The 15,145-nt window shown below is 46.6% G+C and overlaps 1 protein-coding gene across 2 annotated transcripts in view; it reads right to left on the reverse strand.

Annotated features, from left to right (window-relative positions):
* Nucleotides 1–3,339: 3,339 nt before the first annotated feature.
* SRRM4 (serine/arginine repetitive matrix 4) overlaps nt 3,340–15,145 on the reverse strand; it is a 226,366-nt gene continuing 214,560 nt past the window's right edge. Inside the window, exons 9-13 of one of the 2 annotated variants that reach the window (XM_043979636.1) lie at nt 14,264–14,607; nt 9,499–9,717; nt 6,087–6,197; nt 4,967–5,110; nt 3,340–3,586 (exon numbers count right to left, since the gene is read on the reverse strand). In XM_043979636.1, coding sequence (XP_043835571.1) covers nt 3,343–3,586; nt 4,967–5,110; nt 6,087–6,197; nt 9,499–9,717; nt 14,264–14,607 — 1,062 coding nt within the window. In that variant the 3' untranslated portion in view covers nt 3,340–3,342. The remainder of the gene's footprint in view (nt 3,587–4,966; nt 5,111–6,086; nt 6,198–9,498; nt 9,718–14,263; nt 14,608–15,145) is intronic. The other variant, XM_043979637.1, reaches the window with a different exon arrangement.

Below are 15,145 nucleotides of genomic sequence, written 5' to 3' on the forward strand. Positions count from 1 at the left end.
GGTTGGAGAAGACCAGCAGCATTGTCCTTCTGGCCCACCCCACAAAGTGCCATTGACCATGATTGCTGTCATTACAAGATTTCACAGAACACAAGACTGCGCTTTGGTTACACCAATGGATATAGGGTAAGAAGAGTCAAAGACTCACGACCCAGCTCCTGGAGGTGTTCCGAGAACCTTTTTGTAAACCCTCAGACTTCCACAGTGACATGAATAAATTAGACATAAAAAATAAGTTAAAAGCCCCCCCAGCCCCTCCCCCCGCTTGTCCCGCCATATAAATAAATAAATACTGCTAAATGGTGACCAATTGCCTTTCCAAAATCAGAATTATAATAAATAAATAAATAAATAAGTTAATAGGGTTTTCTCCAGCATCAGCAAACCCCCGAGGTATAGTCACTTCCGCAGAATAATGTGATTTGAAGCAATCCTTGAAAAGTGATCCACACCAATTCCAGTGTTGACCTCAGAGAGGGTTTGCCCCGTGAGACTGTCTGGGCTGTAAGTTCTCCTTGGTTAGCTTGCTGCTTTCCCAGAGGAGGGAGGCTGGATGGTATTGCAAGGCCTTTTGTCTGCAGATCTCCATGAAAAAAGAATGTCAGGTCCACACCTTGCGGTGGATATATACATGATCCATTATCACTTGTAGCTCCCCATCAAGATCCCTCGTGCCCAGGGGCACAACTTTTCTCTGTTTTTCTTCTTCTAGGAAGCTGGACTAGGATCAGAACTGGCCTGACCCTGGAAACTGTGGGGGGAGGGCTGGATTAAAACTGAAGGGGAAAGTCAGGGGACCAGAGGCAGGTGAGGGAGGAGCAGGGAAAGGGAGGCCTCTTAGACACACTCCCAAGGTGCGTTGGCACGCCTTGCTTGAGTCCCCGGCCATCTCCACCTGCTACATCCCTGCTTTCCCCTACCTTTGTTTCTCCTGATCAGAAAATCAGTAGTGTTCATAGCCTCAAGGAGACTTCAGCTGAACTAACTTGAACCTTCCTTCTTCTCCCTGCAGACCAGTAGGCTTCCTCACATATTGTCTGACAGTCTTTGATTGGCCAAGGACTTGGCTTCTGGGGGCTCAGGGTCCCAGAAAGCCTGCCGGCCAAAGGTATGTGTATGTGCGTGGGGGTGGGGGATGTTGAGGTAAAGAGGTGGTGGGAACTCTAACAATGCAAAAATAATTAAAGACCTCAGCTGTTGTGACTGGAGGACCACAGTGAGAAGGTATCTGTTGTGCCTCCCCAGAGAGGGATCATGGAAACCGGATTACCATCCCAGAGCCTTCCACTCCACCCTACCTTCCTGTCTCTGTTGCCCTGACCAGTGAAACTTCCCCGCTCCCCCCGTCCTGAAAACCGATCTGCCCCCGTGTTATTTAAAACTTCTTCCTCCCACTCCTTTACACCCATCATATGACTTCAGCCCATGGCATCTGCGGTTTGCTGATCAGCTCACAGCTGCCCCTGGCATCAGGCTATGGGTGACATCAAGGAGTAGGAGTTAGGGCTACACCAGGATGGGCTTTCCCCTAACTGAAAGTTAGCAACAGCTGAATGCCCTAGGTGTGAGCTGGCAAGTTCTTCTCCTCAGAAGCCTTCCCCTCTCACCCGAATTCCTCTGCCCGACATGACCTGTGCTGCAGGACCTAAACAACTTAGGCTAAGCCAAGCTAGATTTCCCGGGGGTGAGGTGGGTTCCGGGAAAGGGGACTTAGGCAGGGAAATGGAGGCATTAAAACTACCTTTGCCCCAGGAGGCATCACAAGAAGATGGCTCTGGGGTGCTTGAAGCCGAGGGCTCAGCTTTTGGGAAGAAGGGAGGTTATGGGCAAATGCGGAGGGAAGAACTAGGCCAGACTGTCAGGCATTGGCTAATGGCATGGATCCGCGGCACCCAAGGTATTTCCAGCTGGTGTCTAGATGAGATGAAGTTGGTGCCAGCTAGGGGGCACATGAATTAGACTTATCCTTGGGCTCCAGGAAAAGAATCACAAGCTCTTTGAGTCACTTGGGATCTAGCTGGTTGTATGCAGGTGGCTTTTTTTTGTACTTGTCTCCCCTAGCCTGGAGAGCCCTGTTGGTATTGGAAATGTCAGAGCTTGCTGTACTGGGACCTTGCTGAAAGGCCTAGAAGAGATGGGGCAAAGTCTTTTCTGGCCAGTGGTTCACTGGAGGCCCGGAGTTGATGGCTCCGATGACCTGGTGAGATGGTGGTTGTATGAGAAACACTAGGTACAATAAGGAGTGGGGCACTCTCCTCTCTTCCTCATTGGCCCAGTCCTCCTCTTGTTTGCCAAGATCATCACTCCCTGTCGCACTGGAGTCTGCCAAGGGCAGATTCTACTGGGGTGTCATTCCAGTTCGGCATCTTTCATGATATCATTCCCACAGGGAGGTAAGTATTTTCCAAAGTTCACAAGCAAGTTGGAACTTGAAATAGTCAAGCCAAGTAATTGATTCTCCATTTCCAAGATCTCCCCTCCACCTTCCATTGTGAGATGATATGGCTGGAAAGGGGAGTCTTTCTTTCCTCCTTCTGGGCCAAAGGCCTTCTGGCCTTGAAGCCCTCATAGGATCAATAGCCAGTGTCGGGTCTCCCTTCCCATTTCCTTCCCCCGCCCAGCTCCCTGCAACTCCACAACTTCCAAATAAATTGTTATGGTTGATTCTTTCTGGTTCTCACTTCATCCTCCCCATTCCCTATAACAAGAGGTGCCCACTGGGATGCTGTGGCTACCCAGTACTCTCTCACTAAGTGGGGAAAAACAAACTTGGGGGAATGTGTGCCCCAATAAGCTGCTGCTCCCCAGGGTAATGTTGCCCTTTGGTTTTCTTTCTTGTTATCAACCTGGATTTAGGATTAGCTGCAAAATAACAGCTTGGGCCTGGGATGGGGAAAATGATGTCAGGGTCTCTATGTGTGCCGGTATAAGGGGGAAAGAGTCAAAATGGCAACCAATGGGGTCCATCCACCCATTGGCTGTGCCCTTATTATGGAAAAAAAGACTTAATTGAGAGGAGTATTTTAAGCCAGTGGCATCCCTGGTGCCCCCAGGAAGCCCCCTATCTGAACCACTGGCCCGGTGGTCCTAGGATCATAAAAGGGGCTCCCTCTGCCTCGGGTGGGTTGTTCTCTTCCCCACCCCCCCCTAGATTCTGGTCCGGAGTGGCTGCAGGGCATGCGTGGCTCATGGCTGGCTGCAAAGGAGAGGAGGGTGGAGCTGGTGGGTCCTCTCTTCTCTCTAGAGTGGAGGGAGGGGTGGGGGTGGGTGGTGGACCTAGAGCCTCCCCAGGGCATGGAGTCCAGAGACCACGACTGGGAGAACCCCGCCCCCCCCACCCCCTTAGCGGCCTGTGCTCTCGTAGCTGCCCTCAGAGGCGTAACTGCGGCTGTGGGTCCCAGGTTCACTGGCACTGTCACTGTCGCTGCTGCTGTTTTCGCTGCTGCTTCGGCTGCGGCTGCTGCTGCTGCGTGAGTAACTGCGGCTGCGGCTGCGGCTGCTGCTGCTGTCCCAGGAAGAGGAGCTGCTGAGGCTGCTGGAGGAGGAGGGGCTGGGCCGGTAGTAGGGGATGGGGCGTTTCCGGGCACTGAAGGAGAGAAGGGGAGATGAACACAGGGGCAAGGGAGCAGGAGGGGGAGAGGCACGGGGTGGGGGTGGGGGGGGAGAGGACACAGAGCCCGTGACTTGGCTGACCAAGAATTGAGGGCAGAGTCAGGGCTGGCCCTGCTGCCAGGTCTCTGCTAGTCAGGGCACCTGCATTGGAATGTCACTGCTAATCCTTAAAGCCCAGGTGACCTTGGCCCTGAGAGGATAATCTGTGACCTTGGTTAAGTCACTGAAACTTCCTAATTTGTAAAATGGGGTTCATATATGATCTTGATTTAAGCCACTTTAAAGAAAGTGAGAAAGAAAGAAAAAGATGAAGGTGGGAAGGAGGGAGGGAAGGTAAAATGAAAGGAAGGAGGGAGAGAGGGAGGAAAGAAGGAAGGAAAACAGAAGAAATGAAAAAAGGAAAGAAAGAAAGGAAGAAAAAGATGAAAGGAGGAAGGAAGGAGTAGAGGGATGGAGGAAGGAAGGAAAAAAAGAAAATTAAGGAAGGGAAGGAGGGAGGGAAGGAGGGAAAGAAGAATAGAAGGGAGGAAGGAAGGAAAGAAAGAAAAAAGATGAAGGGAGGGGGGAAGGAAGGAAAAGAAAGAGAAAGGAAGGAATGAAAGGTGGAAAGAAAGAAAGAAAAAGATGAAGGGAGGAAGGAAGGAGAGAAAGGAGAGAGGAGGGAAGGGAGGGAGGGAGGAAAGAAAGAAAGATGAAGGGAGGAAGGGAGGGAGGGAGGAAAGAATGTTATGAGGGAAGGAGGAAGGAAGGAAATGAAAGAGAAAGGAAGGAATGAGAGGAAAGAAAGACAGAAAGAAAGAGAAGTACACAGCCATCAAAACAAATTCTTACACCGGTAGCTGACTTTTATCTAGCGTTTTCCCCCATTTTCCTCTCTTTTTTATCACCAGTGCCTATTGACACAGTGCCTCAGTCAGTACTTAACAAATCCTTGGTTACTGACTGCTTTATATCCATTGTCCCATTTGAACCTTAAGATAACCCAGTGATGGGGCAGCTAGATGGCGCAGTGGATGGAGCGCCAGCCCTGGAGTCAGGAGGACCTGAGTTCAAATCCGGCCTCAGACACTTAACACTTGCTAGCTGTGTGACCCTGGGCAAGTCACTTAACCCCAATTGCCTCACTAAAAAAAAAAAAAAAAGAAAGAAAAAGATAACCCAGGGATTTCAGATTATTTCCCCCCTCTTGCAGACAAGGAAACTGAGGTGGAGAGGTCAGTGTCAGAGGTGGGATTTGAACCTATTTCTTTCTGATCCCAAGTCCAACACATTACACACTCTGTCATATTTGGTAGGGAGCCCTCCTTCCTGGGTTTCCTGGCAGGACTGCCCCCAGTACCTAGGCCCCCCTCACCTTGTGATCCGACGAGCCTCCAGGTGGCTGGGGGAATCCCTCCTGCGCTTCCTTATGGGGGAATAAGAACGCCGCCGTCTCCGTTCTCGGTCCCGAGGGGTCTCCTTTTCACTGGGTCCATACTTGTGGTCTCGTTCTCTGTCTCTGGGGGTGGGTGGGCGAGTGGGGTGAATCATGGAAGAAATGGTTACTGCTGAGTATGCTTGCTTTAGATGCTCAGACTCAGACACTCATTCCTGTGATGAGGATGGTTCTCGGTGGGTTCCAACTTAGTTGCTGTGTGACCTTGGATAAGTCAAGTTTGCTTCTAAGGCCTTCCATTTTTATTCCCTTTTCATGGGTATGAGAGAGGCAATGTTAATAACAGAATATGTGGGCTGGGGAGTGTCCCTAGGGACTAATTAGTTTAAGGTACCCTTGACTCTGGGTACCTACACATTTCCAAGCAAATTAGAAGTGGGAAACTGCTTTATTTTTTAATGACCTGCTTTCATTCAAATTTATTGTATCTTTTATGGGCTTGGGGTGGTACCTGATTGAGAAAATGAAAACCTTTGTACAGGCTTTCCCTGGCTTCCTATGAACCCCACTCATGAAATATGGGCCTGGCCTAGGGTTGGGTGGAGGAAGATGAGAACAGGCGAGCAGGAACCTAGGTGAATGAGAGCCACTTGCCTTTTATTGACAGAATAATAAGAAAAGGAATGACTCACAGGGACTGTCTTTTGCCACTTTTTGTATTGCCAGAACCTGGCATACAGTAGGTGCTTACTAAATGTTTGCTGATTGATTGAAATAGCACTTACTATGTGCCAGGCACCATGCTAAGCACTTTATAATGATCATCTCAGTTGATCCTCACAACACTCTGGAAGGTACGTGCTATTATTATTCCCATTTCATAGACAAGGAAACTGAAGCAGACAGGTGAAGTGACTTGCCCTGGGTCACACAACTATTCAGTGTCTAAGGCTGGATTTGGACTAGGTCTTCCTGATTTCACTCCCAACCCTCGACCCACTGTGCTACCTAGCTGCCCCAAGGGAGCAACAGGGGATGTGGAGAGATTCGGATCTGGATCCACAGCAGAAATGACAGATGTTGGGGAGAAATCAAGTACCTGGTAGGGCTGTACCGGGTGTAACTGGGACTCCGTCGGGGCCGGGGGCTTCTGCTTACTGGACTCAGCTTGGCGGATGTGGATGAGTAGCTGGGAGACCGAGTGTAGGACCTGTATAAGGAGAAAACAGCCTGTCTGATGGTCCTGGTTGCAGTGGCTCTCAGGGCTCCCTTAGCCTACTGAGGATGCCAATGGCATAGGATGTCTGTTCCACGTGCCTGGAGTACTCTCCCTCCCCATCCAGGACTCTTGGAACCTCTCCTTCCCTCCAAGGCACAGCTCAAGATCCATCTCCGAAGACCAATCAGCCATTCAACTCCCAGACATTTATTAAACACCAACGTATGCCAGGCTCTGTGTTAGGCATTGGCAGAAGTAAAATGGTCCTTCTTGTTGTTGTTTTTCCTTCATTTTCAAAGAGGACCGTGACATCAGGGTGATATCATGATTTACACTGAATTGGATTTAAGTGAGGGAGGGTTGTGCAAGGTCACCAACCTCACTCTCTCCTCCACAGTCATCTGAGTTCAGTGGCAAGATATATATCGGGATAACTGGAGATGGCCTCAGATGTTTAAGGCATTTGGGGTCAAGTGACTTTCCCAGGGTCATACAGCTACTAATTGCCTAAGGTGAGATTTGAACTCAGGTCCTCCTGACTCCATGGCTAGTGCTCTATCCACTATATGCCACCTAGCTGCCCCCAAATGGTCCTTTTTTTTTTTTTTTTTGGTGAGGCAATTGGGGTTAAGTGACTTGCCCAGGGTCACACAGCTAGTAAGTGTTAAGTGTCTGAGGCCTGATTTGAACTCAGGTACTCCTGATTCCATGGCTAGTGCTCTATCCACTATATGCCACCTAGCTGCCCCCAAATGGTCCTTTTTTTTTTTTGGTGAGGCAATTGGGGTTAAGTGACTTGCCCAGGGTCACACAGCTAGTAAGTGTTAAGTGTCTGAGGCCAGATTTGAACTCAGGTACTCCTGACTCCAGGGCCGGTGCTCTATCCACTGCGCCATCTAGTTGCCCCCCAAATGGTCCTTACTCTTAGGGATTTACATTCTCATGAGGGAGAGATGCACAGAATATAGGTGGAATGACTGAAAGGTAGCTTTGGGGTCGAGGACAATAGTGGTCGCTGGGTGTTATACCCTTTATTGTTGTTTGGGGAAGGAAGAATCCCATCCAAAATTACTTATTGATTTGGTATCAGTTTTTGTTTTTACTTAACTGAGGACACATTTCCCCTGCTAGAATGTAATTTCTTTGAGGGCAGGGATTGCGCCAGTGCCTAACATAGTGCCCAGCATTTAGCAGAAGAGGAAAGGAAGGGAATGGAATAAACATTTATACTGCCCTACTATATTCCAGGCAATGCACTAAGTACTTTATAAATGTGATCTCATTTGAATCTCACAAGAACTCTGTAAGGGACATGCTATCATAACTCCCACTTTATAGTTGAGGAAACTGAGGCAAACAGTTTAAATGTCTCGCCCGGGAAGACCCTGGTGTGTGACCCTAGGCAAGTTACTTCACCTCTGTTTGCCTCAGTTTCCTCATCTGTAAACGGGGATAGTAATAAGGGTGCCTACCTCCCATTGTGGTTGTGAGGAGCAAATGAGATGATAACTGTAAAGAGCTTTAGCACAGTGTTCACAGCAGGCACTATACACATGTTGGCTATTATTAATTGTTATTAAACCTAAATTATAAAGCCAATTTTCCCTGTTTGAAGGAAGATTCAAAGGCAGAATCATACTTAAGAAAGGTGAAGAAAGGGTATGTGTGAGGGGAAACAGAATACATCATCTGTAAGGTCCCTTTTAGTAAAAATCCATCATTTCTGCCACAGGCTTCCCATTGAAGAAGTATTTGGAGGTGGGGGTTGTAACAGGGATGTATGTCGGGATTAGGAGGGGGTCTGGATCTAAGATTCTCTCTAACTTTAAGATTATTATTACAATTAAAATGGTTAAAAGAACTATTCTTAATTCATTAAATAGGAACTATGAATTATTATTAAATTAATTACTTATATATTCACCATTTATTATTTTAAAAGAATGTTTTATTCATTAGCATAACCCTGGAAAAGCAACAGAAACGACGGCTCCCCCTTCTTGCCTTTCCATCAGCATTTCTATATTTGTTTTCTGATGTTTCTTAAGAACCCTGAATCTTCAACGAAGTGTGTATGTAGGGGGGAGGGCATCACTGTGGCTTGTTCTGCTGCCTAGGGATAATTTGTATCCTTCAGTATCAGTTTAAAAGGACCTTGAACGCCATATGACTAGCCCCACCCTCTCATTAAAAAAAAAGTTTCATTGAAACATTGTGTTTTGACATCACAGTCTTTTCTGGACTTCCTCCCACCCCGAACTCATACTCTTTACCAGATAGAACCCTCCCTTTTAAAAAAGAAAGACAGTGAAGAATCCTACCCTCCCTCCATCCCCCAGTACAGAGATCTCTTCAGATAATACATATAATACGCAGTCCCCTGCCTATCTGTAGAGTGGATCACAGATTGAATAATGATGCTAGCATGGCAGCTAGGTGGCGAAGTGGATAGAACACGGGCCCTAGATTCAGGAGGACCTGAGTTCAAATGTGACCTCAAACACTTGACACTTACTAGCTATGTGACCCTGGGCAAGTCACTTAACCCTCATTGCCCCACAAAAAACAAAAAAAATTATGCTAGTAATAATAAATGATATAATGTGATAAAATATACTGTGATATGATATGATATAGTTGTAATATATTATATTGTATAATTATATAATGAATACAATAGATGATATAGGTTAATATATTAATATAATGTGTTGATATAATACATTAATATACTTGCAGAATGTATGATAGTATAACATACACTTTAAGGCTTGCAAAGTGCTTTATAATTATTATCTCTTTTGATCCTCATAAAAACCCTAGGAGGTAGGTGCTATTATTATCCCCATTTTACAGATGAGGAAATTGAGGCAGACATAGGTTAGGTGACTTTCCCAGGGTCATGCAGCTAGTAAGTGACCAAACAGTGATTTGAACTCAGGTCTTCCTGACCTGAGACCCAGCATTCTAATCTGTAATGTGAAGCCAATGGATTTAGTGATCTCTGACTTCGCTCCAGTTCTAGATTTGGGAGCCTGAGACCAAACCGCTAAAGTTCCTTCTGATTCTAGACATAACCTAGGAGACTATGATGCGGCAATCTGAAGGAGTCATGACCCAGGCTCAGACCTGCTGGTTTGGGTAGCCCAAGAGAATGACTGGAATTCCTGTGCCAGTGAGGTGGAACACCCCCATCCCCAACCCTCTGGTGAGCATTCGGGGAAGAGAGAGCATTTCTCTGCTCTGGGTCCCAATAGTTAGGGGCAGAATTGGAGAGGAGGGATTTACTAACCTCTTCCCTGAGGAGCTGGAGCGGCTTCGGGCGTACCTGGGGGAGGCCCCCCTGTGATTCCGTGATGGGGAGGAGTGGCTGGACGCTGGGGAGGATCTGGCAGGACTGCTGTACGAGCTACCCCGGGAGCAGGCTCTCAGTGGGGAGGTCCGAGCTGGTGAGGGGGCAGGACTCAGCTTCTTCACCTCCGAGCAGCCAAAGCATGGTGACCGGGATCCTCTGGAGATGGGAAGAGTCAGGGATGGCCCCAAATGAATGCAGATTCATTACAGTGCAATGCTGCCATCCCTATCCCAGGCTCCATTTCTTGTATTTCTCGAACGCAGCTGCAACACTCTCTCTCTCTGTCTCTGTCTCTGTCTCTCTGTCTCTGTCTGTCTCTCTCTCTGTCTATCTGTCTCTCTCTCTTCTTTTTCCCTCTCATCTCTCTCTCCTTCCTCCTTCCTCTCTCTCCTTTCTTTTCTTTTTTTCTTTTTTCTATTTTCCCCTCTTCTCTCTCTTTCTCTTTTCTTTCTCTTCTTTTTCTATTTCTTCCCTTCTTCCTTCTTGCTTTTTTCTTTTTCTTTCTATTTTCTCTTTCTTTTTCTAGTTTTCCCTCTCCTTTCCCCCTTTCTCTCCTTTCTCCTTTTCTTTCTCTAATCTTTCTATTTCCTTTCTCTCTTCTTTCCCTCTCTTTCTTTCTCCCTTTTTCCTGCCTCCCTTTCTTTTCTTTTTCTTTCTCTTCTATTATCTTTCTTCTTTTCTCCTTCTCTCTTCTTTCTCCTTCCTCTCCTTTTCTATTTCTCCCTTCCTTCCCTCTTTTTTCTTCCTCTTTCCTATTTTCCTTCCTTCCTTCCTTCCTTCCTTCCTTCCTTCCTTCCTTCCTTCCTTCCTTCCTTCCTTCCTTCCTTCCTTCCTTCCTTCCTTCCTTCCTTCCTTCCTTCCTTCCTTCCTTCCTTCCTCCCTAGTGCCTAGCATAGTTCTTTGCAAATAGTAAGCATTTAATAAGTGCTTGTTGAGTGAATAAATGAATTGATTAATTTCAAGCATCTACTCTTGCCAGGCACTGTGGTTGAAAGCACAGACACAAAGACAAAGCACAGATCAATCCTTATGCTCATGATGCTTATAGTCAGGGGTGGCTGAAAGGCCTTGCATATACCTTTTCTCCAGGGCCTTCCTGCCACATAGATCTTAAACCAGGAAGGTACCCCACGAGTCTCATTTCACAGATGAAGAGACTGAGAACCAGGAAATGAATAAGATCACAGGATCAGAGATTTCAAGCTGAACGGATTGTTAGAGGGTATAGACAACCAACAGTGAAGGGTGGTCACTGAGACCTCAGGAAATTAAAATGATTTTCTCCAAGTCACAAAGGCCCTAAGTCTCAGAATTGGGATTTGAATTCAGTTCCTCCGTTTTTCTCTATCTATCCCATCTTGCTGCCAGGGTGGGTTGGTGGTTGGGTGGGCTGTGTGTGGGGAGGAGGGGAGGGGAAAAAAAAAACATGAGGGGGGGAGGAAATTTCCACGATAACTTTGTTGTGTATTTAAAAGGAATAGTGAGCTGTCCACAATGAATTTGTGGTTTCATGTGCAATCCTCTTTTTTATTCTACTGTGTTATGGAAATGCTCATTTTGTTCCATAAATCAAATAAATAGAAAACAAAAACAAAACAAAAGACCCACAGGCAGGAGCCGGAACGTACAGTTAGAGGAACGGCTTATAGGCTAATTTGGCTAGAACATGGATCGAGTGCTTGAAGGGAGATAATAGCAAATAAGGATAGAAAAGCAGATTAGAGTCAGGGGCTGGAAGGCTCTGCAAAGCAGGCTGAGGAGTTTGGGTTTTATCCTGAAGGAAGGTCAGCATGCTGCAGTGAAGAGAGGGATGCCTCCGGAGTCAGAGAACCTGTGTTTGAATGCTGCCTCTGACCTTTGCTACCTTGGGCAACTCAAGACTTTTGTGGGCCTCAGTTTCCTCATTTATAAAGTTAAGTTGTTGGACTATACGACTTCTGGAATTCCTTCTAGGTCTGAATTTATGAGCCTAGGAATGAGAGTCCCTAAAGTTTTGTGATCTCATCTTGGCTCTGTTAGGGATGTGCTTTGATGTCTTACTCAGATAATTTCTTCATGTCTTGATTTTCCCATCTGTGCAATGGGGGCACTATTGCTTGGGCCCCTCAAGCTTTCTATGTCTTGATTTTCCCATCTGTGCAGTGGGGTGGGTGGTTCTGTTTTTTGGACCCTGTTTCCTAAGAGGAAAACACAGAACAACTCTATGATCAGTGCTGGCCTTCGAAGGCTCTGCCTGGTATCAACTATAACACAGACTGTCTTCCTCCTCAGCAAGTCCTGCCTTCTGAGGAAGGGACCAGACCACAGGAAGGGTTAGGGGACAATGATGTGGTCCCTGCTCCCATGTCTATAAAAAAAGGCCTGGGGCCCGTTGTATGGGGCTAATGTCTGTTTGCAGATGGCTCTTGCTTCTGGTAGCTTCTGTTTGCCTGGCAGATGTAGATATAGAATCCTAACATATGTGAGCAGGACCCCTGGGCAGGCTCTCATTTCCAAAAACGTCCTAACCTGGGCAAACTCATGAATCAAGGGAGGTGCTTCACATTGGCCAAAACTCCTACAAGGCCAGAGCCAAGGCAAGCCTGGCTTTGTGACTTGGCAAGCGGAGCCCTTAACAGAGCAGATCTTTGAGTGGTCAAACTGACCCTTCACCCTTGGGACTACCGGAATATGAGGAGCAGGTGGAACTGTTTAAACAGTGGCATAGTGTAAAGGCACCAAACTTGGAGTCACAGGCCCTGAGTTCCAATCTTGACTTTGCCACTGACTCTTTATGTGACTTTGGGTAAGTTACTTCACTCTGCTCTGCCTCAGTTTCCTCATCCATAAAATGAAGGGGTTGGAATGAGGTGATCAACTCGGTCCCCTTCCATCTAGGATCCCATGCCTTAAGGGTTTATGTCTATAATTAAATAACAATATTAGCTGACATTTATGTATTATCTGCCAAAGGAGTTGGGGAGGGAACAGTATTACCATTGTCATCCCTATTTGAAAGGGTTAATTTAAGGTGTTATGGATAGACAGCAGCTCATCTGAAAAAGACTGGATGGTTGGGGTTTGCTGGACAGTTAAATAGGCTCAATGTCAGCAGGGAGGTGTCAGGCACAAAATGAGATTTTTAGGTTTCAATGAGAGAAGCACAATGTTTAAGGCAATGATGATGGTGGCTCTGGAGCTAGAAGGGACCTTAGAGGTCATCAAGTCCAACTTCCCCATTTTACATATGGGGAAACTGAGGCCCATTGAGGTGAAGTGAACTGCCCAAGGTCACACAAGTAGTGTAAGGTAGAACCAGATTTCTAACCAGGGTGCTCTGACTCCAGTCATTCCACTATTACATTTTCTCAGACCTTATCCTTCTTGACCTCTCTACAATGAATGGGTATTGCCCTGGTCAAACTGAGACCTGGGAAAGACCTTAACTTAAAAAGGCCAAGGTCTCCCACTGCATCTGGGGCCACTTCCAGTCATGCTGATGTATATCTTAGCACTGAACTCTCTTGAAGAGAGAGTGAGGCTGGTGACTTTGCACAGCCCTCCCTCACTTAAATCCAATTCAGTTGCAAGTCAAGACATCACCCAAAGCCAAGGTCCTCTTCGAGAACGAAGGACAAACAACAACAGCTTTGGACAATATCAACTGACTGCTCTCTATTCCTGGGTACTTCCTCTTTTGGCCTTCATGATACAACTTTGTCCTTGTTCCCTTCGTACTCGAATGAATGAATATTCCTTCTCAGCCTCATTTGCTAAATCAGCATTCATCTCCTGCCTTCTATGCATGGACATAGCACTAGGATCTGTACGAGCTTCCCCTTCTCTCCCCTTCCTTCTCCTTCCCCCCACTTTGCTCCTCTCAACTCTTCCTCTCTCCTCTCTTCTCCCTTTCCTTCCCTCCCTTCAACTCCTCTCCTCTCCTCCTTCTCTCCTCTCCATCTCCTTTCCTTCTCCTCTCCCATTCCTCTCTGTTCTCTTCTTTCTCTCACTGTGTCTTGTCTTTGTCTCTCTCACACACATTTAAATGCATCAACTCCCAGGGGTTTAATTTATTATTTCTATGTAGATGACTCTCATATCTAGAGACTGAACCCTCAACTCTCTCATGAGCTCAGTTCCTCATCACCAACTGCTTCCCAAAGAGCTCTGCCTAGATGCCCCAAGTGTAACTCTTAGTGCTTATTACAGGCCTAACATTCTTTGTTCTAGGGGCCTTATTCACCCCTAACTTCCTGTGGTCTATGTGCTAATGCCCTCTGTTACAAAACCCCTTCCACCTCTCAACAGCCCGAGTGTATCATTATAGCTTAAATTTTTAAAAAATTCTCTGCTTATTTTTTTAAACTAGTTTAACTTTTAAAATTGAGTTCTGAATGATCTTCCTTCATTTATTTCCTCCCTCACCCATGGAAAGAAATAAGCAATATAGCGTTGAAAGATTCTTGACAAAGGAAGTTTTGCTTCTAAATTAAAAAAAAAAAAGGAAATAAAATCAGATTAATTAAAATGCACTTAAACTAAACCATGTCATTTGATCTTTCTGACTCCAAATCAGTAATAATCCTGTGACCCCAGGGGTACTACGATAACCCCAGGGGGTGAGAACCAGAATCACATTTGCCCAGGGGTGGGTTCAGGTCCAATTGCTTGGATGGGCTTGATTCCTTCAGGGCTGGCTGGTGGTTCTGCTGGTGGCACTGACCTGGAATTCGTGGCCTGGGGCTCTGAAGGGAGAGTCTCCAAACTGGGTCCCTTGGTCTGGGAAGAACAGGTGGTGAAGGAATTCCCCGAATCCGAGCTGTTATCACTGGTGAGGAGTAATCTCGGTTTGCCCGCAGCCAAGCCGCCCCGCCCGCAGCCTGGTCGGCCAGGGCTCCCTTTGTCCTGGTCATCCTGGGGGGTGGAGGAGCTGGTCCTTGCGGACGGTGGGGAGGAAGTGTCGTTTCCTGAGTCATATTCCCGGGACCCTCCTCGGGGAGCCGCGAGATTGCCAAGCGGGCTGACTGTTTTGGTAAAGAGGTCAGCGGAAGACCTCGACTGAGAAATCTGAAAGTAAAAAGAGCCGTTGGGCACGGCTGAGCACCTGGGCACCTGGGCACCTGGGCTGTGTCTAATTCAACCAAGAAATGTTACCTTCATGATGCACTGTAACAAAAGGAAAGAAAGAGAGAAGAGAAGCCCAGACAAAAAGAACATATCCCTGAAAGAAAACCACAGAAAGGAGACACTTGTTTTCCCCCTGATATGGAAACTGGAAGTTTGGAAATATCATGCACAGATCAGTAGCATGCGAGCCAGACTGAACAAAAGAAAAAACAGAAGGATTTTATTCTAATAAATTAACTCAAACAAAAGGAAGGAAACTAAATAGAGAGGGAATGCAGAATCCCTCAAGGCAATCTAAACAAACAAACAAAAAAGATGGGGTGGGTGAGTGGGGGGAGGGGTTGGGGAAGGAAAAAAAATGAAAATAACAGGAATATATGGACTTAAAAATATTTTCTTTTGGGGAAAAAAAAAGATAAACCCCAAACTTTAAAGTCGAACCAAATTCTCAATGAATTTGACTTTTTTTTTCTAAAGA

This window comes from Dromiciops gliroides, chromosome 1 (assembly GCF_019393635.1).
Source record: "Dromiciops gliroides isolate mDroGli1 chromosome 1, mDroGli1.pri, whole genome shotgun sequence".
Lineage (NCBI taxonomy): Eukaryota > Metazoa > Chordata > Mammalia > Microbiotheria > Microbiotheriidae > Dromiciops > Dromiciops gliroides.